Source organism: Cherax quadricarinatus, chromosome 5 (genome assembly GCF_038502225.1).
Source record: "Cherax quadricarinatus isolate ZL_2023a chromosome 5, ASM3850222v1, whole genome shotgun sequence".
NCBI lineage: Eukaryota > Metazoa > Arthropoda > Malacostraca > Decapoda > Parastacidae > Cherax > Cherax quadricarinatus.
In genome coordinates, this window is record NC_091296.1 from 43,234,776 (window position 1) to 43,250,721 (window position 15,946).

General features: G+C 42.1%; 1 protein-coding gene across 2 annotated transcripts in view; it reads right to left on the reverse strand.

Annotated features, from left to right (window-relative positions):
• The window catches only part of boss (bride of sevenless), a 150,869-nt gene that overhangs the window by 77,045 nt on the left and 57,878 nt on the right, over positions 1–15,946 (reverse strand). For both annotated transcript variants that reach the window (XM_070101661.1, XM_070101656.1), the window contains exons 4-6: positions 3,184–3,350; positions 2,652–2,774; positions 2,086–2,165 (exon numbers count right to left, since the gene is read on the reverse strand). In XM_070101661.1, the coding sequence (XP_069957762.1) occupies positions 2,086–2,165; positions 2,652–2,774; positions 3,184–3,350 (370 nt within the window). The remainder of the gene's footprint in view (positions 1–2,085; positions 2,166–2,651; positions 2,775–3,183; positions 3,351–15,946) is intronic.

Sequence of the window (15,946 nt, forward strand, 5' to 3'; positions counted from 1 at the left end):
TTGTAGTACCTGGTAGTTTTGTAATACCTGGTAGTGTTGTAGTACCTGGTAGTTTTGTAATATCTGGTAGTGTTGTAGTGCCTTGTAGTTTTGTAGTACCTGGTAGTGTTGCAGTACCTTGTAGTTTTATAGTACCTGGTAGTGTTGTAGTACCTGGTAGTTTTGTGGTACCTGGTAGTGTTGTAGTACCTGGTAGGTTTGTAGTACCTGGTAGTTTTGTAGTGCCTGGTAGTGTTATAGTACCTGGTAGTGTTGTAGTACCAGGTAGTGTTGTAGTACCTGGTAGTTTTAGAGTACCTGGTAGTTTTGTAGTACCTGGTAGTGTTGTAGTACCTGGTAGTGTTGTAGTACCTGGTAGTGTTGTAGTACCTGGTAGTGTTGTAGTACCAGGTAGTGTTGTAGTACATGGTAGTTTTGTAGCACCTGGTAGTTTTGTAGTACCTGGTAGTGTTGTAGTACCTGGTAGTGTTGTAGTACCTGGTAGTGTTGTAGTACATGGTAGTGTTGTAGTACCTGGTAGTGTTGTAATACCAGGTAGTGTTGTAGTACCTGCTAGTGTTGCTGTACCTGGTAGTGTTGTTGTACCTTGTAGTGTTGTTGTACCTGCTAGTGTTGCTGTACCTGGTAGTGTCGTTGTACCTGGTAGTGTTGTAGTACCTGCTTATGTTGCTGTACCTGGTAGTGTTGGTATACTTGGTAGTGTTGTAGTATCTTGTAGTTTTGTAGTACCTGGTAGTGTTGTAGTACCTGGTAGTGTTGTAGCACCTGATAGTGTTGCAGTACCTGGTAGTTTTGTAGTACCTGGTAGTGTTGTAGTACCTGGTAGTGTTGTAGTTGTAGTACCTGGCAGTGTTGTAGTACCTAGCAGTGTTGTATTACTTGGTACTGTTGTAGTACCTGGTAGTGCTGTAGTACCTGGCAGTGTTGCAGTACCTGGCAGTGTTGTAGTACCTGGCAGTGTTGTATTACTTAGTAGTGTTGTAGTACCTGGTAGTTCTGTAGTACCTGGCAGTGTTGTAGTACCTGGCAGTGTTGTATTACTTAGTAGTGTTGTAGTACCTGGTAGTGTTGTAGTACCTGGTAGTGTTGTAGTACCTGGTAGTGTTGTTGTACCTAGCAGTGTTGTATTACCTGGTAGTTTTGTAATACCTGGTAGTGTTGTAGTAATTGTAGTGTTGTAGTACCTGGTAGTGTTGTTGTACCTTGTAGTTTTGTAGTGTTGTAGAACCTGGCAGTGTTGTGGTACCAGGAAGTGCTGTACCTAGTAGTATTATAGTACTTAGTAGTGGAAATAAATGGTATAAAATACCGACACAATGGAAATATAAACACATATGCAGTATAATGTGATCCTTTATTGACAACGTTTCGCCCACACAGTGGTCTTTTTGAAGTCACAAACAGATCTGTTTGTGACTTGAAAAAGCCCACTGTGTGGGCGAAACGTTGTCAATAATGGATCACATTATTCTGCATATGTGTTTATATTTCCAGTACTTAGTAGTGTTGTGATACCTGGTAGCGTTGTGGTACCTAGTAGTGTTGTACCTGATAGTATTATTGTACCTTTCAGTGTTCTGATACCTGGTAGAGCTGTGATACCTGATAGTGTTGTGGTACCTGGTAGTGTTGTGGTACCTGCTAGTGTTATAGTACTTGGTAGTGTTGTGGTACCTGGTAGTGTTGTGGTAAATGGTAGTGGTGTTGTACCTGGTTGTGTTATGGTATCTGATAGTGTAGTGGTACCTGGTGGTGTAATGGTACCTGGAGGTGTTGCGTTACCTGGTAGTGATATGGTTCCTGATAGTGTTGTGGTAACTGATAGTGTTTTACTACCAGGTAGTGTTGTAGTGGCTGTAATGTTGTGTTACCTGGTAGAAATATGGTAACTGGTAGTCTTGTGGTGCCTGGTAGTGTTGTGGTACCTGGTAGTATTGTGGTACCTGGAGTTGTGGTAACTGGCAGGTGATATAGCATCTGGTTGTGATGTTGTATGTGGTTGTGTTGCATTACCTGGTAGTTTTTTTTTTTGTGCTAGATAGTGTGGTACCACCTGACAGTGTGGTAGTGGTAGTGTATTAGTACCTGGTAGGTGGAGGAAGGATGGCCTCTGCTCCAACACACACTCTAGACTGTGCTGCCAAGTGACCAAACTGCTGCAGTACCTGTGGAAGATGATCACTCTGCTCTAGTTACACACCTGCTGCTTCACTAGTCTAATAGTTAGTATTTTTCCACCAAATTTCAAACTACATGTGATCTGTCTGCTGATGTGAACGTTACCTGGGATTTTTCAGACACTGAGCTGCCAGATGTGTAAACGCTGTTATGTTTATTTTTATTATTCTGAGGCTCAATATACATTTTAATAGGTTTTGGAACCTAATTTATATTAAACATTTTTTTTCTAATTGCATGGAACGTTCACAAATTAACGCTAGTCATAACTATGAAACGGAACGTTGCAAAATGAGGATAGAATGATCTTTCAAAACCTTTTAGTATGTATGTACTGGGAATCTAATATAGTCCATTTTTTTATGAATTAAAGTATATTTACTTGGTAGTAATTACTTTGGTTGCAACCTTAGTAACGTTATTGCTGTCGATTATTACCTAACTAATGGAAGGTCATTAACTAGACTACGAACCTGGATGGAGGGAGCAGCTACAGCCACTGAGGTCCAGTTCAGTCTAACCAGGAGCTGCATGAGAGCCTCCAGCTGGGGCACCTGGTCTTCACTTCCCACGCTGACGGAGGCAATATCTAAATCCTATCAGGAAGATAGTTTGGTATACTTGACAAACAACATCCAAGTTCAGATAATAATGAAGAATTTTTCAGTAGGGAAATATACGAGTTTAAAACAAAAATGTCTTAACAGTTCCCTTTACATCCTAATTAAGACGCTCAACAGTGATGTTTGATGTATCTAATTACATTGTCTATGGAATTTGAAAGCAATTTTTATATGTCTACTGCCGTTAATAGACATGTTGCAGGGCTAGCTTTTAGTGAAACAATTTTTTTTCTCTAATTAGAGTTTTATCATAACTTGATAAAGATTTATATACGGCGAAATGTTCATAATGCAACGAGTTTCATTTCTTCACATCAGAATTTCTATTTAAGTATTTTTCTGTTAGTCACTAGCCAGGGGTTTAGATGAGGAAAGAGCGAACCTTCAAAAAGGCAGATAGGTGGGCGTGGTGTGGGTGTGAGTGTAGGACGCCCACGTGAGGCTCCGCCCTGCACCTGGGGGAGTCTAGGTAGCCGCCGTCCACCACAGCCGTTACCGCCGCCCGCAGCACCGCCTGCGGTCCCCCGCAAGTATCGTAGGCGCTCACTCCTGCAAGAAGACTCTCCATCACTACACATGCTAGTCACTAACTTACAATATTCTACCATTATATGAATGACTATTATTTATATATTTTACACATATTTCGCAACCTGGTTAAAAGTTGACTAACTTCCTTGTAAAATCAGCAACACCGAAGTTGAGTGGAATTACGACTGATGAATGCATATGTTAACCACTCAAGTTGTAGGCCTACTAGTACCCATTCGTGTTTCCCACCGTGCATACACCTTCCATGCGTGAGTACTTGTAGCCCCATGCTGAGAGTAACTCAGAATGGGGCTACTTGAGTCCTCTCTAGTTGATGGGCTGACCTGCCTCCCTTTCCTGTGACCTGACCCGGGCTTCTCTCCTACTACAATTAACCTAGTGTACAGAAACCTAATGAACTACATAAGCCAGCTGTGTCACCAAATCCAATATAAAGTAGAAAAAATACTTGGATTGTGAGGGAATAGGTAGGTATAATGTTTGCCAGGAAACAGGGCAAGTGTTTCCTGACGCGGGTCTTATCATATGACCCACAGCTGGAGTTTTTGTTCACCTGACAGAGGACTTCCGCTGGCTTACCGGTCCACCCTTCTAACAATCATGGTTATGATTAAAACAATTAGAAGATGTCTAACTCTCTGAAGGAATACGTGTGTCAACACAATTAATATTGTAATACGCGATGATTTATGAGTTATCTGTTTCAGTATGTATTGTTTCAGTAAGTAATGTTTCAGTATGTAATGTTTCAGTATGTAATGTTTCAGTATGTAATGTTTCAGTATGTAATGTTTCAGTTTACCTGGAGTTTACCTGGAGAGAGTTTCGGGGGTCAACGCCCCAGCGGCCCGGTCTGTGACCAGGCCTCATGGTGGATCACAGCCTGATCAACCAGGCTGTTGCTGCTGGCTGCACGCAAACCAACGTACGAGCCACAGCCCGGCTGATCAGGAACTGACTTTAGGTGCTTGTCCAGTGCCAGCTTGAAGACTGCCAGGGGTCTGTTGGTAATCCCCCTTATGTGTGCTGGGAGGCAGTTGAACAGTCTCGGGCCCCTGACACTTATTGTATGGTCTCTTAACGTGCTAGTGACACCCCTGCTTTTCATTGGGGGGATGGTGCATCGTCTGCCAAGTCTTTTGCTTTCGTAGTGGGTGATTTTCGTGTGCAAGTTCGGTACTAGTCCCTCTAGGATTTTCCAGGTGTATATAATCATGTATCTCTCCCTCCTGCGTTCCAGGGAATACAGGTTTAGGAACCTCAAGCGCTCCCAATAATTGAGGTGTTTTATCTCCGTTATGCGCGCCGTGAAAGTTCTCTGTACATTTTCTAGGTCGGCAATTTCACCTGCCTTGAAAGGTGCTGTTAGTGTGCAGCAATATTCCAGCCTAGATAGAACAAGTGACCTGAAGAGTGTCATCATGGGCTTGGCCTCCCTAGTTTTGAAGGTTCTCATTATCCATCCTGTCATTTTTCTAGCAGATGCGATTGATACAATGTTATGGTCCTTGAAGGTGAGATCCTCCGACATGATCACTCCCAGGTCTTTGACGTTGGTGTTTCGCTCTATTTTGTGGCCAGAATTTGTTTTGTACTCTGATGAAGATTTAATTTCCTCATGTTTACCATATCTGAGTAATTGAAATTTCTCATCGTTGAACTTCATATTGTTTTCTGCAGCCCACTGAAAGATTTGGTTGATGTCTGCCTGGAGCTTTGCAGTGTCTGCAATGGAAGACACTGTCATGCAGATTCGGGTGTCATCTGCAAAGGAAGACACGGTGCTGTGGCTGACATCCTTGTCTATGTCGGATATAAGGATGAGGAACAAGATGGGAGCGAGTACTGTGCCTTGTGGAACAGAGCTTTTCACCGTAGCTGCCTCGGACTTTACTCTGTTGACGACTACTCTCTGTGTTCTGTTAGTGAGGAAATTATAGATCCATCGACCGACTTTTCCTGTTATTCCTTTAGCACGCATTTTGTGCGCTATTACGCCATGGTCACACTTGTCGAAGGCTTTTGCAAAGTCTGTATATATTACATCTGCATTCTTTTTGTCTTCTAGTGCATTTAGGACCTTGTCGTAGTGGTCCAATAGTTGAGACAGACAGGAGCGACCTGTTCTAAACCCATGTTGCCCTGGGTTGTGTAACTGATGGGTTTCTAGATGGGTGGTGATCTTGCTTCTTAGGACCCTTTCAAAGATTTTTATGATATGGGATGTTAGTGCTATTGGTCTGTAGTTCTTTGCTGTTGCTTTACTGCCCCCTTTGTGGAGTGGGCTATGTCTGTTGTTTTTTAGTAACTGTGGGACGACCCCCGTGTCCATGCTCCCTCTCCATAGGATGGAAAAGGCTCGTGATAGGGGCTTCTTGCAGTTCTTGATGAACACAGAGTTCCATGAGTCTGGCCCTGGGGCAGAGTGCATGGGCATGTCATTTATCGCCTGTTCGAAGTCATTTGGCGTCAGGATAACATCGGATAGGCTTGTGTTAATTAAATTTTGTGGCTCTCTCATAAAAAATTCATTTTGATCTTCGACTCTCAGTCTGGTTAGCGGCTTGCTAAAAACTGAGTCATATTGGGACTTGAGTAGCTCACTCATTTCCTTGTTGTCATCTGTGTAGGACCCATCTTGTTTAAGTAGGGGCCCAATACTGGACGTTGTTCTCGATTTTGATTTGGCATAGGAGAAGAAATACTTTGGGTTTCTTTCGATTTCATTTATGGCTTTTAGTTCTTCCCGCGATTCCTGACTCCTAAAGGATTCTTTTAGCTTAAGTTCGATGCTTGCTATTTCTCTGACCAGTGTCTCCCTACGCATTTCAGATATATTGACCTCTTTTAGCCGCTCTGTTATTCTTTTCCGTCGCCTGTAAAGGGAGCGCCTGTCTCTTTCTGTTTTACATCTACTCCTCCTTTTTCTTAGAGGAATAAGCCTTGTGCATACATCGAGTGCTACCGAGTTAATCTGTTCTAGGCATAAGTTGGGGTCTGTGTTGCTTAGTATATCTTCCCAGCTTATATCGGTTAGGACTTGGTTTACTTGGTCCCACTTTATGTTTTTGTTATTGAAGTTGAATTTGGTGAATGCTCCCTCGTGACTAATCTCATTATGTCGGTCTGGGGCTCCACGCATACATGACTGAACCTCAATTATGTTGTGATCTGAGTATATTGTTTTTGATATGGTGATATTTCTTATCAGATCATCATTGTTAGTGAAGATGAGGTCTAGTGTATTCTCCAGTCTAGTAGGCTCTATTATTTGCTGGTTTAAATTGAATTTTGTGCAGAGATTTAAAAGCTCGTGTGAGTGTGAGTTTTCATCAGAGCTGCCTCCTGGTGTTATTACTGCAACAATATTATTTGCTATATTCCTCCATTTTAGGTGCCTTAAGTTGAAATCCCCCAGGAGCAAGATGTTGGGTGCAGGAGCTGGAAGGTTTTCCAGACAGTGGTCAATTTTTAACAGCTGTTCCTGGAATTGCTGGGATGTTGCATCCGGAGGCTTGTAGACTATCACAATGACTAGGTTTTGGTTCTCGACCTTTACTGCTAAAACTTCCACTACATCATTTGAGGCATTTAGCAGTTCTGTGCAAACAAGTGACTCTGCAATGTACAGGCCAACCCCCCCCTTTTGCCTGTTCACTCTGTCACATCTGTATAGGTTGTAACCTGGGATCCATATTTCGTTGTCCAAGTGATCCTTTATGTGGGTCTCAGTGAAAGCCGCGAACATTGCCTTTGCCTCTGCAAGCAGTCCACGGATGAAAGGTATTTTGTTGTTTGTTGCTGGCTTTAGACCCTGTATATTTGCAAAGAAGAATGTTATCGGACTGGTTGTATTGTTGGTACTGGGGGGGGGGATTTTTTTTCCGGCATTAGTATCTGTATCTGTTGGTTTGGAGTGGAGGCCATCGACTGTGGTTCCACTCCAGGAATGACTGGATTTGGTGTACGATTTCTGCCATTTCCTGCCAGTTTTTTTTCCTTCCTGGCACTAAAAAACCTCTCCCTCTTGAGTGGCTGTGGCTACCCAGGTTTTCCCATGGCCTGGATGTTTTGTATCTTTTTGTCCCCTTTAGATGGTATGCCTGGCAATTTAAGTTATAGCACAGTCTTTCCTGTACTGAAGAGGTACACAGTTCAGGGTGAAAAAGCTTACAGGAAGGGAGTTTGCATTTTCCTGTTGTCATATGGGCATGGCATTTCCTAGGGTGGTCATAGTTGCACGTCCCATCTGTTTTTCCAGATTTCCCATGCCAGCAGATACCGAGTGCATAGTATGTGCACAGGCTTGGTTTCCGTTTGCCTTGGGTTTCTGTGACTGTATTCCCTGTTGGTGCATGTTTCCCTGTCTTACTTCTATCCTCCCTAGCACCAACAATGGAGCTCCCACCATTTGTTTTTGGTAATATATCCTCACTATTGCTAGTGGAGTCCTCTTGTTTACTATTTCCTGCGGTATTTCTAGTTTGCAATATTGGTTTTATCTTATCTTTGACTACACTTGTTTCCCTACTATGGCTCCTGTCCCCTATGAGGTCATTTATATGTATTCCTTCCTGCGTATAATTCCCGACTACCAGGACAGTATGTAATGTTTCAGTATGTAATGTTTCAGTATGTAATGTTTCAGTATGTAATGTTTCAGTAAGTAATGTTTCAGTAAGTAATGTGCTCCAGCATGTAATGCTCCAGCATGCAATGCTCCAGCAAGTCAACGCTCTCAGCAGTAATGCTCAGCATGTAATGCTCAGCATGCAATGCTCCAGCATGTAATGCTCAGCAATGCAATTGCTCAGCAAGCAATGCTCAGCAGTAATCGCTCAGCATGCAACGCTCAGCATGCAATGCTCAGCATGTAATGCTCCAGCAATGCAATGTCTAGCAAGCAATGCTCAGCATGTAATGCTCAGCATGCAATGCTCCAAGCATGTAAATGTCATCATGTAATGCTCCAGCAATGCAATGCTCCAGCATGTAATGCTCCAGCATGCAATGCTCAGCATGTAATGCTCAGCATGCAATGCTCTCAGCATGTAATGCTCAGCATGTAATGCTCCCAGCATGCAATGCTCAGCATGCAATGCTCAGCATGCAATGCTCCAGCATGTAATGCTCCAGCATGTAATGCTCCCAGCATGCAATGCTCAGCATGTAACTGCTCAGCATGAATGCTCAGCATGCAATGCTCAGCAATGCAATGCTCAGCAGCAATGCTCCAGCATGTAATGCTCAGCATGCAATGCTCCAGCATGCAATGCTCAGCATGTAATGCTCAGCATGCAATGCTCAGCAAGCAATGCTCAGCAAGCAATGCTCAGCATGTAATGCTCCAGCAATGCAATGCTCAGTAAGTAATGCTCAGCATGTAATGCTCCAGCATGTAATGCTCAGCATGCAATGCCGCAGTAATGCCATGCAAGCAATGCTCAGCAAGTAACGCTCAGCATGCAATGTCAGCATGCAATGCTCCAGCATGTAATGCTCAGCATGCAATGCTCCAGCATGCAATGTCAGCAAGCAATGCTCCAGCAAGCAATGCTCAGCATGCAATGCTCAGCATGTAATGCTCAGCATGTAATGTTCAGCATGCAATCGTCAGCATGCAATGCTCCAGCATGTAATGTCCCAGCAAGTAATGCTCTCCAGTGGGCAATGTCTCCAGCATGCAATGCTGACATGCAATGCTCCAGCATGCTGCTCAGCATGCAATGCTCAGAAGCAATGCTCAGCAAGCAATGCTCAGCATGCAAATGCTCAGCATGTAATGCTCAGCATGTAATGCTCAGAATGTAATGTCAGCAAGCAATGTCTGCAAGCAAATGCTCCAGCATGAATGCTCAGCATGTAATGCTCCAGCATGTAATGCTCAGCATGTAATGCTCCAGCAAGCAATGCTCCAGCATGTAATGCTCAGCATGTAATGCTCAGCAAGTAATGCTCAGCATGCAATGCTCAGCATGCAATGCTCCCAGCATGCAATGTCTAGCATGCAATGCTCCAGCATGCAATGCTCCAGCACGCAATGCTCAGCATGTAATGCTCAGCATGTAACGCTGGCATGTAATGCTCAGCATGTAATGTCAGCATGTAATGCTCAGCATGTAATGCTCAGCATGTAATGCTCAGCAAGCAATGCTCAGCATGTAATGCTCAGCATGTAATGCTCCAGCATGTAATGCTCAGCATGTAATGCTCAGCATGTAATGCTCCAGCATGCAATGCTCCAGCATGTAACGTCTCAGCATGTAATGCTCCAGCATGTAACTGCTCAGCAAGCAATGCTCAGCATGCAATGTCTCCAGCATGCAATGCTCAGCATAATGCTGCAAGTAATGTCAGCATGTAACGCTCAGCATGTAATGCTCAGCATGTAATGCTCCCAGCAAGCAATGCTCAGCATGCAATGCTCAGCAAGCAATGCTCCAGCATGCAATGCTCAGCATGTAAATGCTCAGCATGTAATGCTCAGCATGTAATGCTCCAGCATGTAATGCTCCAGCAAGCAATCAGCATGCAATGCTCAGCATGCAATGCTCCAGCATGTAAATGCTCAGCATGTAATGCTCAGCATGTAATGTCTCAGCATGTAAATGCTCCAGCATGCATCGCTGAGTGCAATGCTCAGCATGTAATGCTCCAGCATGTAATGCTCTCAGCATGTAATGCTCAGCATGCAATGCTCAGCATGTAATGCTCAGTATGTAATGCTCAGCATGTAATGCTCAGCATGTAATGCTCCGCATGTAATGCTCAGTATGTAAGTTCAGCATGTAACGTCCAGCATGTAATGCTCAGCATGTAATGCTCAGCATGTAATGCTCCAGCATGCAATGCTCAGCATGCAATGCTCCAGTATGCAATGTCACATGCAATGTCAGCATCAATGTCCAGCATGTAATGCTCAGCATGTAATGCTATGTAATGTTTCAGTGTGTAATGTTTCAGTATGTAATGTTTCAGTATGTAATGTTTCAGTATGTAATGTTTCCGTATGTAATGTTTCAGTATGTAATGTTTCAGTATGTAATGTTTCAGTATGTAATGTTTCAGTATGTAATGTTTCAGTATGTAATGTTTCAGTATGTAATGTTTCAGTATGTAATGTTTCAGTATGTAATGTTTCAGTATGTAATGTTTCAGTATGTAATGTTTCAGTATGTAATGTTTCAGTATGTAATGTTTCAGTATGTAATGTTTCAGTGTGTAATGTTTCAGTATGTAATGTTTCAGTATGTAATGTTTCAGTATGTAATGTTTCAGTATGTAATGTTTCAGTGTGTAATGTTTCAGTATGTAATGTTTCAGTATGTAATGTTTCAGTATGTAATGTTTCAGTATGTAATGTTTCAGTAAGTAATGTTTCAGTATGTAATGTTTCAGTATGTAATGTTTCAGTATGTAATGTTTCAGTAAGTAATGTTTCAGTATGTAATGTTTCAGTATGTAATGTTTCAGTATGTAATGTTTCAGTAAGTAATGTTTCAGTATGTAATGTTTCAGTATGTAATGTTTCAGTTTGTAATGTTTCAGTAAGTAATGTTTCAGTATGTAATGTTTCAGTATGTAATGTTTCAGTATGTAATGTTTCAGTATGTAATGTTTCAGTATGTAATGTTTCAGTATGTAATGTTTCAGTATGTAATGTTTCAGTATGTAATGTTTCAGTAAGTAATGTTTCAGTATGTAATGTTTCAGTATGTAATGTTTCAGTATGTAATGTTTCAGTATGTAATGTTTCAGTATGTAATGTTTCAGTATGTAATGTTTCAGTATGTAATGTTTCAGTATGTAATGTTTCAGTATGTAATGTTTCAGCATGCAATGTTTCAGTATGTAATGTTTCAGTATGTAATGTTTCAGTATGTAATGTTTCAGTATGTAATGTTTCAGTATGTAATGTTTCAGTATGCAATGTTTCAGCATGTAATGTTTCAGCATGCAATGTTTCAGTATGTAATGTTTCAGTATGCAATGTTAGCTGCCTACGTGTTATTTAAGGACCTGATATTAAATATTTCGTCAACCTGACGAAAAATCATTGTTAGTTGGATAATAATGTGATATTCATATTGTCTCTGATATTTCATTCTCTCTCTCTCTCTCTCTCTCTCTCTCTCTCTCTCTCTCTCTCTCTCTCTCTCTCTCTCTCTCTCTCTCTCTCTCTCTCTCTCTCTCTCTCTCTCTCTCTCTCTCTCTATCTATCTATCTATCTCTCTCTCTCTCTCTCTCTCTCTCTCTCTCTCTCTCTCTTTCTTTCCATTAGTGAATACGATTGACTACTTTATTCTGAACAAAAGGACAGTAGTATAAGGGAATGCAAAACTTAAATAAATCTAACATGTAATTAGACTGAATTTAATTTATCTGATACATACCACTAGAAGATATATCTGCTACTTGCAGATAACAGCTGTATTCTGAGAGTAAAATGTCTGATTACTGCTGTGTGTGTGTGTGTGTGTGTGTGTGTGTGTGTGTGTGTGTGTGTGTGTGTGTGTGTGTGTGTGTGTGTGTGTATTCACCTAGTTGTACACACCTAGTTGAGGTTGCAGGGGTCGAGTCCAAGCTCCTGGCCCCGCCTCTTCACTGGTCGCTACTAGGTCACTCTCCCTATACCGTGAGCTTTATTATACCTCTGCTTAAAGCTATGTATGGATCCTGCCTCCACTACTTCGCTTCCAAAACTATTCCACTTCCTGACTACTCTGTGGCTGAAGAAATACTTCCTAATATCCCTGTGATTCATCTGTGTTTTCAACTTCCAACTCTGTCCCCTTGTTACTGTGTCCAATCTCTGGAACATCCTGTCTTTGTCCACCTTGCCAATTCCTCTCAGTATTTTGTATGTCGTTATCATGTCCCCCTAACTCTCCTGTCCTCCAGTGTCGTCAGGTTGATTTCCCTTAACCTCTCCTCGTAGGACATACCTCTTAGCTCTGGGATTAGTCTCGTTGCAAACCTTTGCACTTTCTCTAGTTTCTTTACGTGCTTGGCTAGGTGTGGGTTCCAAACTGGTGCCGCATACTCCAATATGGGCCTAACGTACACGGTGTACAGGGTCCTGAACGATTCTTTATTAAGATGTCGGAATGCTGTTCTGAGGTTTGCTAGGCGCCCATATGCTGCAGCCGTTATTTGGTTGATGTGCGCTTCAGGAGATGTGCCTGGTGTTATACTCACTCCAAGATCTTTTTTCTTGAGTGAGGTTTGTAGTCTCTGGCCCCCTAGACTGTACTCCGTCTGCGGTCTTCTTTGCCCTTCCCCAATCTTCATGACTTTGCGCTTGGTGGGATTGAACTCCAGGAGCCAATTGTTGGACCAGGTCTGCAGCCTGTCCAGATCCCTTTGTAGTTCTGCCTGGTCTTCGATCGAGTGAATTCTTCTCATCAACTTCACGTCATCTGCAAACAGGGACACCTCAGAGTCTATTCCTTCCGTCATGTCGTTCACAAATACCAGAAACAGCACTTGTCCTTGGACTGACCCCCGTGGGACCCCGCTGGTCACAGGTGCCCACTCTGACACCTCGCCACGTACCATGACTCGCTGCTGTCTTCCTGACAAGTATTCCCTGATCCATTGTAGTGCCTTCCCTGTTATCCCTGCTTGGTCCTCCAGTTTTTGCACTGATCTCTTGTGTGGAACTGTGTCAAACACCTTCTTGCAGTCCAAGAAAATGCAATCCACCCACCCCTCTTTCTCTTGTCTTACTGCTGTCACCATGTCATAGAACTCCAGTAGGTTGGTGACACAGGATTCCCCGTCCCTGAAACCATGTTGGCTGCTGTTGATGAGATCATTCCTTTCTAGGTGTTCCACCACTCTTCTCCTGATAATCTTCTCCATGATTTTGTTTGTAATTGGATCTGTTCTTCAGTTCCCTGAATTAAACCTGAATACCTTCCACATCCCCCCCTCAAACGCTTTATAATCTCACGGGTTTAGCGCTTCCCCCTTGATTATAATAATAATAATAATCCATGACTTTGCATAATATACATGTCAGTGACACTGGTCTGTAGTTTAATGCTTCATGTCTGTCTCCTTTTTTAAAGATTGGGACTACATTTGCTGTCTTCCATGCCTCAGGCAATCTCCCTGTTTCGATAGATGTATTGAATATTGTTGTTAGGGGTACACATAGCGCCTCTGCTCCCTCTCTCAGGACCCATGGAGAGATGTTATCTGGCCCCATTGCCTTTGAGGTATGTAGCTCACTCAGAAGCCTCTTCACTTCTTCCTCGGTTGTGTGAACCATGTCCAGCACCTGGTGGTGTACCCCTCGTCTCCGTCTTTCTGGAGCCCCTTCTGTCTCCTGTGTGTGTGCGTGTGTGTGTGTGTGTGTGTGTGTGTGTGTGTGTGTGTGTGTGTGTGTGTGTGTGTGTGTGTGTGTGTGTGTGTGTGTGTGTATGTGTGTGTGTGTGTGTTTGTGTGTGTGTGTGCGTGTGTGTATGTGTGTGTGTGTGTGTGTGTGTGTGTGTGTGTGTGTGTGTGTGTGTGTGTGTGTGTGTGTGTGTGTGTGTGTGTATGTGTGTGTGTGTGTGTGTGTATGTGTGTGTGTGTGTGCTCGCGCGCAAGGTGCCTTTTGTGATGCAAAATTTGTTTGCAACATTCCTTCAGAAACAATGCATCTAGGAAACTGAAATACAGGAGTGGCCTCAGTATGTGTGTCTACCAACCGAGAAACCCTAGGTGACAGAGACCTAAGTTAGTATATTTAAGAAAAGAATAAAAACATAGATAAGGTCCTTAGGTAGTAACCGGTGGATTATATCACTAATTACCTGTCAAAAATCAACATAGGGCTGTAGAAACTCATGTTTTGTTCAGCGGAGCAATAACCCATGTTTCTGGAGTTTATGGAATTATTCCAAACAGCACCACTATGTTCTGGGATATTTTTCATTTCGGGCAGAAGTTCTTAAACTTATTAATCGAACACAACTGATTAGTAATTGTTTATTTTTAAAGAATCCTTTAAGTTCCAGGAACGTCCTTCAGCAACATCTTAGGAATAAACTGAAGCAAAAACACTTTAAATATAAAGTCTGTTTTAACTGTTGCTTATAAACATTTAGCGAAATATAATTTATTGCCTGAAGCTTCCAATTGTGACTCCTCTTGCAGGTTATCATAAGGGGGAAATTACTAGTCCATGAGGCATTGGATAAACCTTTAAATGAGAACATTAAGCGAAGATAATGAGGAATAGTCTCAGATTATGCCTAGGTATCTGAAATACAATTTCCACACACGATAACTAGACAGGGTTTATCTAATATTATACACACATTTTTCAATGCATCTCCCAGAGGGTTAAGGAGCTGTTCTTATTAATTAAAAAACTAGCAGAATGTGTATACAGCAATTTATGATCCGCAGAAATTAATGGAATCTAAATATGGTTGGACAATGAATTACCTCTTAATTGGATTAGTAAAATGGGAAATAATTATCAATTTCCGCATCCTCTAAGAAAGTGGGTTGAAAGAACCCAAGAGAATATCTACATAGATGAATTGGAAATTTTAAAGAAAGGTATTTCCCACAATCTAGAATTTGCAATAGTAATTACACAGATGAAGACTTAGACAAATGTACAACATCTGGATATCTTTACTGTAGATGTTTCGCCATGCAGTGGTTTTATCAATACAAATTCAAGAACATTAGAGGAAGACAATAGAATTATATACAAAAGACCAGGTAATCACTCCCTCAGCCTCGGAGTTGGTGAAGAGCACTAAATGAATGAACTGTTTTTATAGAGGATATTACAACCCAATAATGATCAATGTTTTGTTTCAGTGGCAACAAGATAACATTTTTTGTTTTTGTGATGGTATTCCTTACTATATGAAGTAACTGTAAAATATGAAATGACTAATATTTTTTAATAAGGATGTAACTATGTTAAGTGGGGTTTCTCTCCCCCCCCCCCACCAGGGACCGCCACCGTAGCTCGGTGAACTGTGTCCACTTTAAAATTAGTGGAATGGATTATAGCTGTCCAATAGCATTACCGGGAACGCCGGGTTACACTCCAGTAAAGGTGTACTTACTATCTTTATATGTACATCTGGATTGCACACCTGGAAGTTTCCACTGATTTAACCGGAAGATTTGTTGTCAGATACAGCAGTCTAGGAAAAAGAAGTAACTTTATGAAGAGTTCTAATTACACTGAAGAGATGTGTCTACTTCAAGAGGTGCAAATCCTCTTTATTCGCTGGTAGTCAACATGGAAATTCATCACACCTTAGCAAGGGGGCTCTCTGGAAGGCTTGCAGGAGAGGTAAACACTGTTTTAGGAAACTTTACACCAACAAAAGCGCGGTCTAGAGAATTTCCAGCTCTCCAAGTCGAGTTTAAATCTAGAATTAACAACTGACTTCTGATATCCTTTAGGGAGACAGGAGATCTGGAAGTCCTCCCTCCAGTTCATTTAAATCAGGACGTCGATTAGAACCGGTTACTGTTTATCGAGCAGCACCTGATGACCATCGCGATTACATTGATGATGAAGAGAACATTAGAGATGAGTTCAAATAATTTCAAAAGTTCTTGAACGCTGG